At 47.8% G+C, this 15,646-nt stretch overlaps 1 protein-coding gene across 1 annotated transcript in view; it reads right to left on the reverse strand.

Annotated features, from left to right (window-relative positions):
• The window catches only part of RHEB (Ras homolog, mTORC1 binding), a 42,071-nt gene that overhangs the window by 17,045 nt on the left and 9,380 nt on the right, over positions 1-15,646 (reverse strand). Inside the window, exon 3 of the mRNA XM_077761589.1 lies at positions 3,540-3,611. Within this exon, the coding sequence (XP_077617715.1) occupies positions 3,540-3,611 (72 nt within the window). The remainder of the gene's footprint in view (positions 1-3,539; positions 3,612-15,646) is intronic.

Consider the following 15,646-nt stretch of genomic DNA (forward strand, 5'->3'; position numbering starts at 1 on the left):
TTCCTGGGGAGAAGGGAAGATCACTGGCTGTCAAGTATAGAGAAAGCCAGTGCTTGACTTCGGAGCCCAGAGGCCTCCTCTACCGCCAGGTCAGGAAGATGAAGACTCCGCCAAGGAGACGGGAGAGATATTGGCCATGAGGTTAAGAGTCAAAAGGGAGGTCAGGTAATTGTACAGAAGATAAAAGAAATAAAATGATTAATGTTTTGGTATATTCTTGCACACAAAAAGGATGTAAATCCTCCCACACGCAGCAGTAAAATGAAATCGAGGCCTTTCCATCTGTCAAGGAAAACAGCCTCTTCTTATTACTATAGAAAAAAAGGAAGTGTAATAAGAGATCTGTCGGTTCCACAAACTAGGAACCAATTCTTCTATGCACTCTGTCCAACCCTGTGTATCAGCGGAAAGCTGGCTTCCCTGTGGTGTCACTTTTCTCGAACCCTCTCCCCCCGCCCCTTTTCAATCACTAGAGAAATGAACCCACTTTCCAAACGCAAATCCTGAAATTCCCCTAAGCAGGCCAAGAGTTACTTACTCGGACAGCCTCCTAATGAGCAAAGGGGACAGGTTTCTAAAATTTGGAATTCACAATGTAAGATTTGTGTTACTGAAGTGTATCGCAGTCTCCTAATTTATGTCCTGCCGAGAAGCCTACCCACCGTGGGATGCTAGACAGTGCTGCTGCAAAACCCCTAATTAAGCGGCCCAGTTCCCTGGGCTTTATTAACGCACCGAGAGCACCACCTGGAGATTGCGGAAGTTGTAAACTGCTGCTCTTCCTCTGATTGATAAGCCACCCCTACTGGTTAAATTTCACCAGAGCAATTTAGTTTGTATGGAGTTGTTAGATTAACAGCCTGGTAGACAAGATACACAGTAGCTCTGGCATGAAAGTTTCCCCAAGCTGGAAAATCCATGGTTTTGTTGATGTTATTCTCCTGTATTCCATTTTAAAAGACGATGACACAGTCTCAGAATTTCTGCTTCTGTGGTGATGTCTCACAGAGATGCGTCACCGCCGAGTGTCTGCTGTGAGTCACCTGTTCTCGGTTCTAAAGTTAAGTGTAAAATAATTACCGGATTATTTCCAAGTGTACAAAGTACTGTATTTTTTAGAACTTGAAAACCAGCCATTCATTTGTTAGCAATGGGTTTATGATAACCTGTTCCATTTCTAATTCCTGGTCATCACTGAACTGTGTTTTCTTTTTAATTAAAAAAAAATGTTTCTTTTATCTTTGAGAGACAGAAGAGTGCGTGCACATGAACAGGAAGGGGCAGAGAAAGAGAGGGAGACACAGAATCTGAAGCAGGCTCCAGGTTCCAAGCTGTCAGCATACAGCCCGACGCGGGGCTCAAACCCACAAACGGTGAGATCATGACCTGAGCTGAAGTTGGATGCCCAACTGACTGAGCCACCCAGATGCCCCAATTTTTTTAAATTTTTAAAAAATGTTTATTTTAGAGAGAGAGACAGACAGAAGGGGAGCATGGGAGCAGGGGAGGGGCAGAGAGACAGAGGGAGGCACAGAATCCAAAGCAGGCTCCAGGCTCTAAGCTGTCAGCACAGAGCCCAATGCAGGGCCTGAACTCACCATTAGATCATGACCTGAGCCGAAGTTGGACGCTCAACCAACTGAGCCACCCAGGCATCCCTGCTGAACAGTGTTTTTGACCAAACATCAAAGGAAATGGCGGAGAAAGAGTTTCTTCCTGGGTTACGTGGTCAGAAGCAGGGTAAACAGAAGCTGATGTGTACATACAGCTCATGAATTTTTAAGTGATTCATATACTGATATTCATTTTCGCGCCTGCCTGAAGACGTACACGCAAATATTAAGAACCACCGTTATAAGCGGGGCTCACCAAGAAAAGCATATTCTATTATCCTACGGATAAAATGCCCAAAGGAGCCTTATCTTGTTTGGGACACACAACTCTCTGCGTTGTTATATATAGCAAACCTTAAGGCCAAGACCACCATTTTCTTGTGTTCTCATTCCAGTGGGAAGATAACCAAACCCGTCCACCTAGCATTCAAATGAATCTGCTCCTCACATAGGCGTCCGGTTCTGTAAGTCACAGCTCAACAGGTCAGATCAGCACGGGGAGTTGTCTGTGGCCTGGATCCCCCCTTCCTGGATGCCAGCAGGCGTTGGTTGCTTTCAAACCTGGGTCTCCCCGAGGTCGGTCTACCACCAGGCTTCCGTGCCGCCACCAACGTCCTGGGAGGTGAGGGCCAGCTGCGTGTTTTAAGTCAGAGGTGGGCAGATTTTGCCGGTAAAGGGCCAGACAGTCTCTGTTGCAAGTATTCAACAACTCTGCGGCCAGACAACAGAAGCAGCCACAGACACGAAGCAAATGGACGAGCGTGGCTGTGTTCCAATAAAACTTTATTTATGGATGCTAACGTCGGAATTTCACGGAACTTTCACATGCCCCAAATATTCTTCTTCTTTTAACCTTTTTTAACGATTAAGAAACGTAAACACCATTCTTTGCTCATGGGCTGTACAAAAAGGCATGGATCTTTGTGGCCTACGAGCCATGGTCTGTTGACCCCCTCATTAAAAGTGTCTCTTTTGAAATGTCTCTCACAAGCTCTGGGCAGGTGAGACCTATGAACCTAGTTATTGGGAGTTCAGGAACCTGTTAAGTCGGCTTCATGTCTCATATGCCCATCAGGGTTCAAGGAATCCCATGCTTAAATGTGTTCCTGGTGACAAATCCCAGTAAGCCCCGGGGTCAAGAATCTCAGAAGACGGGTTCTAGGGCCTACTTAGGGCTTGAAGATGGCCCGGAACAAGACCAGCTTCCCATACTTCAGCTTCTCTGGATGAAGTCCTTCAGGTTTTCCTCCTGGCTCTAGAATCAAGACTTATCTCACGGTCCTAGACGCCTTCGGGAAGATTCTGAGACCACGGACGGAAACTGGACAAGGTAAATGGAGGCTGTGGTGGGTCCTGGGCTTCGGTGCTTTGCTCCGCGCATGGCCGGAGATGCCACCGGGCTCTAGAACCAACTCTGTTTCCAAGTTTCAGCTGCTCTCTTGGTCCCAGAAGGGCTCACTTCTCCACAGCCTTCTTTCATGTCTTCAGGACTAGAAGGGGTTGGGGGGGGTCGTGGAGGAGGTAGTGATTCCGGAAGAGTAAGGTACAAAGGAACTGGAGTGTTTTCATCCTTCGTCTTCAAGGTCGGAATCCTTAAAAAGGGCTACTGTTGTGAAGAAGGTGGGGGAGAGACTGTGTGCTCTCGATTCGTGTTTTCCTGAAGCGGAGTCTGGGACAGGAGGTTCACTATAGGACTGGATTCCTATGGAACTGAGTAACGATTTCTAGACGGAGAGACCTGGATACTGAGGGAATATCCATGCGTGTGAAACGTGTCTAACTTTTGGGAGTTTTTCTGGACCCCAGCTGGAAATCTATGGTTTACCCCCATAACCCCGACAATCAGAGTCCCCAGGAGTAGACAATGGCTGTTTGTACGCAGAACGCAGGCTTCTCAGTTTATAAACCCTTGAGAACAATACTTACTGTTTTCTATGGTTGGGTCGTAGGAATCAACAAATTGGCCTTCCACAAACTGAATCGTCAATGAGGATTTCCCTAAAAAAGAGAGCAAAAAGCTCAGTATGTACTGGCATATTAAGGTAAAGAAAAAATTAGTTCTACTGTTTTGCAAAAACCCCCACTCTAACAAGATGAAGAAACAGAAAGTGCTGGGATCAGAACACCTTCCTCTAATTAGCCTTTGGGCAGTTTCAGAAAGGAAATAAAATTTCAAGAATCTGCTTTCTAGGGGAGGAATGTAACCAATTAAGCGATTACAAATTAAACACTTTTGTGACATTAACCAATATTACCAACCAGCCCACATTTCACATCATCCTGTTAAAGGTAAAACTCTACGATCAGGTCTGAACTGAGCAAACCTCCTCTGGTGTCCCTGAAATGTGGGTATTAATTTTAATACAGAAATTAATAAGACAGGATTTGTTTCTTTGAGCTCTATCCTATGTGGCCGTTAGAAATGTTACCGGGTACAGCTTTTAAAGACGCTCATCTGAGAAGGTGTAAAAGAAGTCTTTATTTAAAAAACTCCTTGAACGTAGGAATCCTGCCTGAACCGTTCAGTATCAAAAGCCCAGTGGCGTCTGGCACACAGAAAATAATTAGGAAACGTTCTGGACTTTGCAAAACCACTTCTAACCACTGAGGCTGTGTGCTAACCAATCAAGAGCCCGAGGCTTAAGTTCTCACCTCTTTGATGCCTAACATTCCACCTGCTCGACTGCAGAACGCACTCTGTAACCACAGTGCTGGAACAGTCCAGGAAAGGACAGCAGTGCTCCCTCAGAAATTACACCCCAGACACTTTCTTCTCTCATCCATTTCCCAGAGCGGTAGCGTTAGGTTTTTTTTTGGGGGGGGGTGTTAAGATTTCATTTTTTAAACTAATCTCTACACCCAATGTGAGGCCTGAACCCCAAGATCAAGACTAGCATGCTCTTCCGACTGAGCCGGCCAGGTGCCCCCTATTAATTTTAAACAGATGCTCTACACGTTCGTTGCATCTCCCTGGCTGTCTATCTCAAAAGATCTTCAGGGGGAGAGGTCTGTACCAGGAGCCTTCTGCTCCTAGGATTTAGGCTGGCACATTTTCATAGGAAGGGCAGCAAACCCCCCCCATACTTAGAAATTAGTGAATTAATAAACCGGTTTATGCGTGGGAGCTGCGGGAGACAACTAGAAAATCCCCAGGTTGGCAGGACTATTTTACTTCTCATAAGCAGTTAAACACACAGTTCCAAGTGTTTGTAGAATTGTGAAAACCTGAAATCATTCTCTACAAAGCAGCCTACAAGAGCTTTTGACAATTAAGTTACTTCCTGGGGCGCCTGGGTGGCTCAGTGGGTTAAGCGTCTGACTTCGGCTCAGGGCATGATCTCATGGTTCGTGGGTTTGAGCTCCGCGTCGGGCTCTGTGCTGACAGCTCAAAGCCTGGAGCCTGTTTCAGATTCTGCGTCTCCCTCTCTCTCTGACCCTCCCCTACTCACGCTCTTGTCTCTCTCTCAGAAATAAATTAAAAAAAAAAAAGAAAGAAAGAAAGGAAAGAAAGAAAAAAATCACCTAGGGGAACAGTGAGTTGCTTTAAAACTCTAAATCCCCCATCAGGGGAAATTTCTACATTCAGGCTTCTGTGGACCATTCACCATTCCTTGGTAGGCACCTCTTTCAACATGCTCACTTACACTCAAAAAGGGTCTGTGGTGGGGCGCCTGGGGGGCTCAGTCGGTTAAGCATCCGACTTGGGCTCAGGTCATGATCTCACGGTTCATGGGTTCGAGCCCTGTGTCGGGCTCTGTGCTGACAGCTAGCTCAGAGCCTGGAGCCTGGGATTGGATTCTGGGACTCCCTCTCTCTCTGACCCTCCCCTGCTCACGCTGTCTCTCTCAAAAATAAATAAAAAACATAAAAAAAGAAAACAACAACAGTGAAAGAAAGGGGTGAACTATGTATACATGGTAAGCCCCTCCGAAAGGAGGCAGGAAACGCCGGAAACAGCTCAGCCTGGCCGCGGTGCCAGGTGAGTCTCAAGGGTCTCACTTGCAGCGGTGAAGGGGCAGAGAGCAGAGCCTCAGGAGTGATCCCGGGAAATTTACAGAAATTTCAGAGGACACACATTAAACAAGAGAGCATGAGATTAAGTGCAACGACGGAGTCTTAGATCAACGAGTGGACTACGTTTTCAAAATACAACTACTGGCACGCATCCAGAGAGGAATTCCTCATGTGGATCACGAAAGGCCATGAATGATGTGATAGGCTCAATTAACATTGAACTTGAAAACACAAATAACCATTCGGCAAAAGCAGACAGCATGGTCCAACCCAAATCACAGTGCGGTTGTCAGTGAACTGTCGGTCCTTACGAGTCACTGGGACACCCGAATTATATCCCCGGTGTTTAGGGAGCAAACTGGCTTTCTCTGTTGGCTCGGTGCTGGGAGAAGGCAGAGGCAGGACGGCGGGAAAGCTCTGGCCTCCCCTGGCGTCTCCCCTCCTCTGAACTTGCCCCTCTCGGGAGGTCCTTAATTATTTAAAATAAGAAGGGATAGGAAGACCGCACGTGCTGACAGGACACAGCAGGGTTTTCTGCCGGTTCCACTAAAAAGTAGCATTATTAGGCAGCCAGTGCTGAAATCTTTGTATTAATCTTAGTACACAAATCCCACTGTTCATCATGTTCTCAGTCTTGCTTCCAGCATTTTCTGGCTTTCAAGGGACCTCCTCGTCCTCGAGAGCAGGAATTCGGCTCTCCCGCCAAGCTTTCCCTGCAGTGTGCTTGCGGCTACAAAAGGCACTGGTGATCCACAAATGATATGCTTTCAAAAAAATGTATTTTTAATTTTTTAATGTTTATTTTTGAGAGACAGAGCACGAGTAGGGGAGGGGCAGAGACAGGGAGACACAGAATCGGAAGCAGGCTCCAGGCTCTGAGCTGTCAGCACAGAGCCCAACGTGGGGCTCGAACCCACGAACCGAGAGATCATGACCTGAGCCGAAGTCGGACGCATAATCGACTGAGCCCCCCAGGCGCCCCCACAAATGATATTCTTGATCACCTTCAACATTTTCCCCTCATTATAACGTCATAAATTCACTTTGGCCTTTGCCTTTATCAAATTCGGATTCTGAAACACTTGTGAGATCCTGGAAATGTTTCAGCAACAATCGTGCTGACAGTAGGCTCATAAATTTGTATGATCTAAGGAGAGCCTCAAATTCCAGATCAACTCTCTGGAGAAATGTTGTATGAAAATACAGGCATGATCTGAAATAAAATAAAAGGCAGCACATACTCAGATGTGTGCTATTAACGCACAGAGGGGCACAGATCCCTCATTTCATGACATCAGGCCGTACTAAAAAGGTTTGAAAATGATACATCCCAATCTCCCACAGTTAACTTCCAAATACTCTCCTGTCAGACTGAAACCCACCACAACTTTAAAAATCCAAAGATTTTTAATTTTTTTAAAGTTTATTAATTTATAGAGAGCGCATGGGGGAGGGGGAAGGGCAGAGAGAGAGAGAAAGAGAGAGAGAGAGAGAGAACCCAAGCAGGCACCCTGCTGTCTAGCACAGAGCCCTGCACAGGGCGCGATCCCACGAACTGTGAGATCATGACCTTAACTGAAATCAAGAACTGGACACTCAACCGACTGAGCCGCCAGGTACCCCAAAATCCTACAAATCATTTTTAAAAAGTTTCTCCTTGGGGTGCCCTGGGGGCTCAGTTGGTTAAGCATCTGATGACTTCCCACGTCAGGCTCTGTGCTGACAGCTGGCTCAGAGCCTGGAGCTTGTTTCAGATTCTGTATCTCCCTCTCTCTCTGACTCTCCCTTGCTCACGCTGTCTCTCTCTCTTTCAGAAATAAAAAAAAAATTAAAAAAGAAAAAAAAGAAGAGCTTTCAGGTCAATTCTGAACTAGTTTTCACAATTACTTCCGAAAAAAAACCCCTCTACTTTTAGATTACATCCCCCCCCCCGCCGCCCCCCGCATTATCCAGAACAGCAGGCACATTCCTTGTTCATCCGGACATAATAGGGAGGAGGAGGTTTCAATCTAGCAACCAGTCCGTCAAGTCATTTGGCACAGGGGCCCCGGGAAGCAGTGTAGTTTGTCTGGGACGCAGATCCCGAGGGCTCTTTTCATTTTTACCACCTTTAAGTCTTAACCTCACCTTCCGTGGCCTGACGTCCGTGTAGATAAGCTAACCCTTTAGCTTCAAAGCATTGCTGTATTGCTACCAATAATCATCTCCGTGCCACTCCAGAGAGCCACCTTGTGAGTGCAGCACGGCACAATGGCTGGTCACCCCTCCTAGACAACGCCACCTCTAACATCTGCGCCTCCCACACACCAATCACAAGCAGGACATTCTCCCAGCCCTTCCTTTCTGACTTCTATCGAAGTAGTTTTCAAACCAGGCAGCTGAAACCCACCAGGTCATGAAATCAATAGACTGAGCTATGACCAGACATTTTTTCCAGAAAAAAATTTTTTAAATGTTTATTTTTGAGAGTAAGAGAGAGAGAGACCGTCAGCGAGTAGGGGAGGGGCAAAGAGAGAAGGAGACACAGAATCCGAAGCAGGCTCCAGGCTCAGCTGTCAGCACAGAGCCCGACACAGGGCTAGAACTCCCGGGGACGCCTGGCTGGCTCAATCGGTTACTCGTCCGACTTCGGCTCAGGTCATGATCTCATGGTTCGTGGGTTTGAGCCCCACGTTGGGCTCTGTGCTGACAGCTCAGACCCTGGATCCTGCTTCGAATTCTGTGTCTCCCTCTCTCTCTGCGCCTCCCCTTCTCGTACTCTGTCTCTCTCTCGAAAATCATAAACATAACAAATTAAAAAAAAAACCTAAAACCCTCCAAAAACAACGAACTCCTGAACCGTGAGATCATGACCTGAGCCAAAGTTGGACGCTTAAGCGAATGAGCCACCCAGGCATCCCCAGACTGTTTTCAAAGAGAGAGCACACCAGAGTGGATCGCTAATAATAAAGTTATGCCACTTTTCTTTCAGTTATACACATGTTCATGACTGGCTCACAATGTAACGGGGTTTCTTACCGGGGTTTAGAAAGGCCAGAAATCTACTTCCTCTGCACCATCATATCTTGAATCTCCAATCTCCACCATGTTTCATTCCCTTGCCTAACACTTTAAGCCCCGAGATAAATCACTGTCCGCTACTCTCTTGTCAGAACCCTCCAATTTCCTTTCTCCGGGCCCCTGAAACACTCTCTGATCTTAATCTCATCACTTGCCTTTGGAGGAGCCTGTTGAGTTCAGCTGCAGAAAAATTCCGCCACCACGTGGGGGTACCGACTGTTCCCAAGCCCGGTCTTTGTGCCTTTCCCCTGTGCTGTCCCAGGGCCTTAGGAATCCCCTCTGGAGCCCCCTTTCCTCCTGGCGAGGTAGTGAAAATGTGGTCCCAGCTGCATCCCAGGGTCACCTATGACAACTGCAGATTCTTGAGTCCCAACCCAACCTACTGGGGGTGTCAACAAGCCCTGCCCCCATTCCGGTGGGCGCCAAAGTTCGAGAAGCGCTGTCCTCAGGGAACAAATTCAAATTTAACGGATCACCCTGAGCCACTTTCTCTTCCAGCCTCTTGGATGTGCCCAAATCCCCTAGTTCCTTCCAGCAGCTCTGATCATAAGCGTTTAAGGAACATCTAACACGAGGCAGGCATGGGGACACAGCTATGTGTACGACGTGGTGTCTAGCCTCAGTGGTCACCTGCTGTGACCACCTCTTCTCCCCACAAATGCTCTCCTGGNTGGATCCCATTCCCTCCTAGCCTCGGCTAAATCCTCCTCCTCCCGAAGCAGCTGCTCACACACTCTCTGTCCATGAGGTCTGTTCACGGTGCCTCTGGAACGTTTCAACACGTACAAGCCAGGGAGACGGGCCTGGAACAGACCCCTGCGAGCACCTTCTTTTCAGACTTCTGACCCCGGAGCCGTGGCAGGATACAGGTCTGTTATTCACCACTAGCCCACCGTTTGCGCTGCTTCCTTACAGGACATGAAGACACCCGGTTTTTCCTTTCGTTTTTTTAAGAACGGTATTAAGCTGGAACTCATGTACTATAGAATTTATCCCTTTAAAGAGCACGATGACACTCTGAGTACACTGACAGGATGGGCCAGCGTCACCACAATGGATTTCGGGACATTTTCACCCCCCAGAAAGACCCCCCGCTTGCCTGTGAGCCGTCACCTCCACTCCCTGCCACCCACTGAGCTACTACTTTCTGTGTTATTCAAAATAACTCAAAAGGAACCCAACAGTACAGGCAAAGGACCTGAAGAGACACGTCGCAAAAGATACGTGAATCACCAACAGGTAAATGAAAAGATGCTCAACATCACTGGCCACGGGGAAAATCACACAAAACTGCCACCTGAGCATGGTGGAAGTTAAACAGACCCACGACATCAAGCATCGGTGAGGACGGAACTCTAATGTGTCGCCTGGTACAAACGACGCCGGGGGACAGTGTGGGAGTTTCCCACGAAGTGTCACACGTAAGAAATACGTGGCGCAGGCAACACCTTCCCTAGGAATTCACCGAAGAAGAATGACCGCACGTGCACAAAGAGGTAGCAAACGCTTCACCGCCGGAAAGGACCAGCAGGCGACAACGGACGAGGGCGCTGCCACACAACGGACTACTACTCAGCAACGAAACAGAACTACTCATACGCGTGACAAGCGGATGACTCTCAAAAACATCACGATTTCTGAAAGAAGCCAGACAAAAAGAGTATGTGTGGTAGGATTCTATTTATACGAAATTTGAGAACAAAGAAAAACAAATCCGAGGTGATGGGAAGCAGATCAGTGCTTGCCTGGGAGTGGGGGCGGGGCCGGAAGGAAGGTTTGGGGAGGACAGAAACGTTCTGTATTTTGGAGGAATCGTTGCACAGGTGAATAAATCTATTAAAACTCATCTAACTTTACACTTCAAATGCATACTTTATTATATACAAATTATGCATCAATAAAACTTGATTTTTAACCAAGTATGAAAAAGGGGAAGGCACGGGACGCCTAGGTGGCTCTGTGGGTTAAGCACCCAATGTCGGCTCAGGTCATGATCTCACAGTGCATGGGTTTGAACCCTGCATGGGGCTCTGCGCTGACGGTTTGGACCTGCTTGGGTCCTCTCTCTCTCTCTCTCTCTGATCCTGTCCTGCTTGCTTGCATGCTCACTCTCTGTCTCTCAAAATAAACAAACATAAAAAAACCTAGAAAAATTACAATCTTAAAAAAGTAGCATGATAAAGAAATCACTAAGTATAAAAATACACGTGCACACACACCCCTACAGCAGGAAATGACCAACTATTCGGTCACCGGTTGCTGTGTTAACAAAGCACCCCGAGACGTGGCCAGTGCCAACGACCAGGTCATCCATTCTCCAATTCTACAGTCAAGGTCCAGCTCAGCTGGGCCCTCTGCTGGGGTAGCTGGGCCCTCCCTCTTCCGCCTTTCCTCGCCTAACACGTCCACATGTAACAGCTACAGAGAACGCAGAAGCAGAAGGTCCTGACTTAAGGGTAAAGTCTGGCACCGCACATCACCATCTCTGTAGCATCTGGCGGATTCAAGAGAGGGCCGGGCAGGAGTTCCAGGAAGGTGTTTCTCTGGGAACCACCGACAGAAGGGACATCAGTAAGACGACCAGGTGTGCAAACAGCAGAACGACCCGCAGAATCACCTGGGGTTATAAACATGTCATCATCAAAAGGGCTAGAATACCAATGAACTGTAGGAAGTTCAACAACGCGTTCCTGACATGGTACACAATGCCATTTACATGCTTACTGAAGTACCCGCCCACTCTGGGGGGAAAAAAGAGTGTGGTTCTGTCAACTGGTTGTTGTTGCTTTTTTGCGGGGGTGGGGCGATATGCATAAACGTCAGGGTCACCCACGAAGCCTTTTGAAAAACTATGCACACCTTCTAAGTTTAGAAGGGGCTGCGTAGAGTTCTTCCGTGTTTGCTGTGATTCTACAGGCATACCCATGCCCACACCTCTGTCACAGAGTCCCACGAAGGCACGGGATGCAAATCATCCCAAATGTAACTGTTCACTAGAACCTACAAGCCAGACGCTGTTTTAAGAATTTGTGAAACGCTGTCTTAGGAATTACCTCATCTGTCCCTGTGAGTTAACCGGGGCTGACACGAGAATCTCATTCTTTCACACCCCCTTCCCAATTTTTAAAAATAGCTGCTAGGTGAGAAAAAAATGCAGGCGCAGTTCTTATTACGACAAAGACAGAAAAACCAAGCAAAACTGGTTCATAAAATTATTACTCATTCAAGTGCTCACGCCTGCCACGCCTGATGCGTCCCGAAGTACGCCACTGCGGACAACACAAGTTTATACGGAAACGTAAAGACCGGAGCTACGTAAATGAAGAATTTAATAACTGTCAGAGTTATTAAACTAAAAGAAAAACAAAATTCTGCCAAGAAAGGCCATGGAAAGGTCTCCCTGAAGAGTCTAAAACAGGAGATCCATCTCCAGGACTGGTCTGGAGGAGATACAGCCGAGCAGGAAGGCAAGGGAGCAGACCTGATCGTGTCTGGCAACAATGAAGAATGAATTTGGCTACATCTATAGCCAAACCTGGGGAGAAGGCTGGGGTTCAGGGTGGAAAAGAGCTAGAGAAAAACAAACAGGAGACAGCTTCCCAAATTATAACACAATTTTTAACATACTGAAGGGCGTGTGGTTTAAGATTCATCGAAACCAGGGGCACCTGAGTGGCTTAGTCGGTTGAGCGTCCCTCTGACTTCGGCTCAGGTCATAATCTCCTGGTTCATGGGTTGAAGCCCACGTCGGGCGCTGTGCTGACAGCTCAGAGCCTGGAGCCTGCTTCGGATTCTGTCTCCCTCTCTCTCTCTGACCTTCCCCTGCTCATGGTGTCTCTCAAAAATAAACATTAAAAAAATTAAAAAAATATTCATCAAAGCTAGCAGTAACAAGAAATTAGGAAAATGAAATGAGACATTCATTGGTTAGTGCAAATGGTTATTTGTAAAAGTTATTTCTTTGGGGTGCCTGGGTGGCTCAGTTGGTTAAAGCGCCTGACTCTTGATTTTGGCTTAGGTCATGATCTCCTGGTTTGTAAGTTTGAGCCTCCATGGGATTCTCTCTCTGCTTCTCCCTGCTCAAGCTCTCTCTGCCTCTCAAAATAAGTACAGAAAATAAACTTTAAAAAATTAAAAAAATTATTTCTTCAAAAGTTCTTTAAGAATCTACAATGACCCACTTATGACCACCAATACATTCCTTGCTACACGGGGCCGTCCACTGTGGGGCGTCAGCAGCCTACGTGGCTGACAAACACCTGAAATGTGGTTAGTCCTGAAACGTGTCACACGCAGTGTCAAACATGCAAAATTTCGAAAGCCTGGGATAAAAGGTAACAGTACCAAAAATATCCAGTATATATGGAAATAATACTTTGAACAGAGTGGGCTAACAAATTAAACATATACTTAAATTATTTCCCCTGTTTTTTTGTTTAACGTGGTTGCTGGATAATTTAAAATTCCCTCTGTGGCTTGCATTATATTTCTCTCGGGCAACGCTGCTCTCCACGACGGTTTAAGGATAGAGGAACATCCGGGGCCCCAGGAGGCTCGGTCAGTTGAGCATCCGACTTCGGCTCAGGTCATGATCTCGTGGTTTGGGAGTTCGAGCCCCTCATCGGGCTCGCTGCTGTGAGCCTGTGAACACAGAGCCCGCTTTGGACCCTCTGTCCCCGTCTTGAGCTCCCCGCACCCAACAAAAAGGATACAGGAACACCCTACTTGTATAAGCGTAGGTGCCTACCAGAAAGACTTCTGCAAAGGTTTAAGAAATGGAAGGTATGTCTGTTTTGTGTACAGCCCAATTTTTAGGATAACGGTCATCCAGAAATGTGGCCAGAATAAGAAACCAATTTATTTGATAAAACACATTCACACATTTGCGGAGCAGTTATGGAAGATGAAGAAGTCTAGAGATGGAGCCCAACTCCCCTCCCCCCGAAAGCAAGGAATGTCCTAGGAAGTGGACACGAATCCTCAGCATCCCCGCCTCGAGGAGCAGTGTCAGTGTGGGGGGCCAGTGGGTCTTGCAACCTGGGGCACTCCCTCGGGTGACCCGAGGATCTGGGAGCAGCATCCCCTTGAACCCCAAATACAGGCACGGCCGCCTGTCTCCAGGACCATGGGGACTGTGTGTGTCCCTGCTGGGGCCTCTGCAGCCGGAAGCGGTGCGAGTGTGTGGACCTGGCAGGTACGTGAATGCATCCGGTCCATCCTCAAATCCCGGCCTGGCTTTTCTCCCTTTCGCCGGGGGCACCATTACCCATTGAGGCTCCTGTGCGAACCACCTGCGGGTTATGCTTAGTCTCCCACGCCACAGTCTCGATCCCCCCGTCACCCTGCCTGTACCACACCAGTCCCTGCCGTTGTGGCTGGCGAACTGGATGTCCCTGGTCTTCGCGCTTCCATCCTGACTGCCCCGTCCACCTCACAGAGCAAGCCACGAGGGAACAAACCAGGATCAGCAAACCACAGACCAGGGACGGGCCCAATGTGGCCCACGGTGTTTTTGTACAGCCTGCAAACTATAAACGGTTTTTACATTTTCAGCTGGTTGGGGCGGGGGGGGGGGGGGGGGAATCAGTCCTATTTCACGATGTGGAAATTAGATGAAATTTACGTGTCCGTGTCTGTAAGGAAGGTTTCCTGGCACAGCTACGCTCATTTCTTATGCACTGTCTGCAGCTGCGAGGGTGACGGAAGGTGGGAACACAGGTGACTCGGGAGCCTGGGTTTGGACCGTACAGGTCCACTTCTTTGCAGATTTTTTCTGAAAAATGTATTTTTTTTTGGTTTTATTTAATTTTGAGACAGAGAGAGACAGAGCACTAGTTGGGCAGGGGCAGAGAGAGAGGGAGACACAGAATCCGAAGCAGGCTCCAGGCTCTGAGCCGTCAGCACAGAGCCCGATGCGGGGCTCAAACCCACGAACCGTGAGATCGTGACCTGAGCCGAAGTCGGACACTTAACTGACTGAGCCACCCAGGCGCCCCAGAATAAATGTATTTTCAGTACCGTAAAGATATATTTTCTTCCTTATGATTTTCCTAAGAACCTTGCCTTTTCTCTCGCTTACTCTATTGCAACAGTACAGTATAGAATATGTATATTTAGAGAAGACGTTTGTCAACCTTACTGTAGAAAATCGGCTTATCTCTTGCTGAAAATCAGTGACTTTTCACTGTTTCCAAGGAAAAGTCTAGAACTATGGCCAAGGCCTACGAGGCCGGTTCCCAATGGACCATCAGCACACAGATAAATCCTGCGTGACCCCCTCGTCCACTCACATCCATTTGCCATGCACAGTCCAGCCACAGTGGGCCAAGCTCTTTTATCCCTCAGAGGCTCTGCATATGCTGTTCCTTTTGGCTGGGAAGGCTCTGCCCTTCTTTCTCCTGCCCCCTTCAGCCCCACCCACCCTTCTGCCCCACTAACTCCAGTTTTAATGACACTTAAGGACAACGGTCTACCCCCACCCATGGTCACACGAGCTATCTCTTGGATTATTTCTCTCAAAACATTTACGCCAATTGTATTGGAATAGAATCTGTGTAGGGGCCCAAGTAAAGAGTGCTGGCTCTGGAAACCTCTGCATAAATTCAAATCCCGGCTCAGCTACTTCATACATGTGTGACCTTGGGCACCTCGGTGAACCTGTTGGTGGCTGTTTCCCCATCTACAGAACAAGCATAAAAGCAGTACCTACACCTCCCAGAGTTTAGGCCCGTGCCCCCCACCCCCAAATAATGCTTTGAAAACCACCATTACTATTAGTAGCAGCACTTCCCGTGGCTCCCTCACTAGATGAAGCTCCCTGAGGGCAGGGATCAGGGCTGCCCCGGCCTCGGTGACTAAGTACACAGCATCTAGCATGTCGTAGGCACTTACTCCAGCATTTAACGAATGCCTGTCTGAATAACATAGGACACCGAATCCACACCCTGTCATTTAAAAAA

This window comes from Crocuta crocuta, unplaced genomic scaffold, assembly GCF_008692635.1.
Source record: "Crocuta crocuta isolate KB4526 unplaced genomic scaffold, BGI_CrCroc_1.0 scaffold408, whole genome shotgun sequence".
NCBI classification, from domain to species: domain Eukaryota; kingdom Metazoa; phylum Chordata; class Mammalia; order Carnivora; family Hyaenidae; genus Crocuta; species Crocuta crocuta.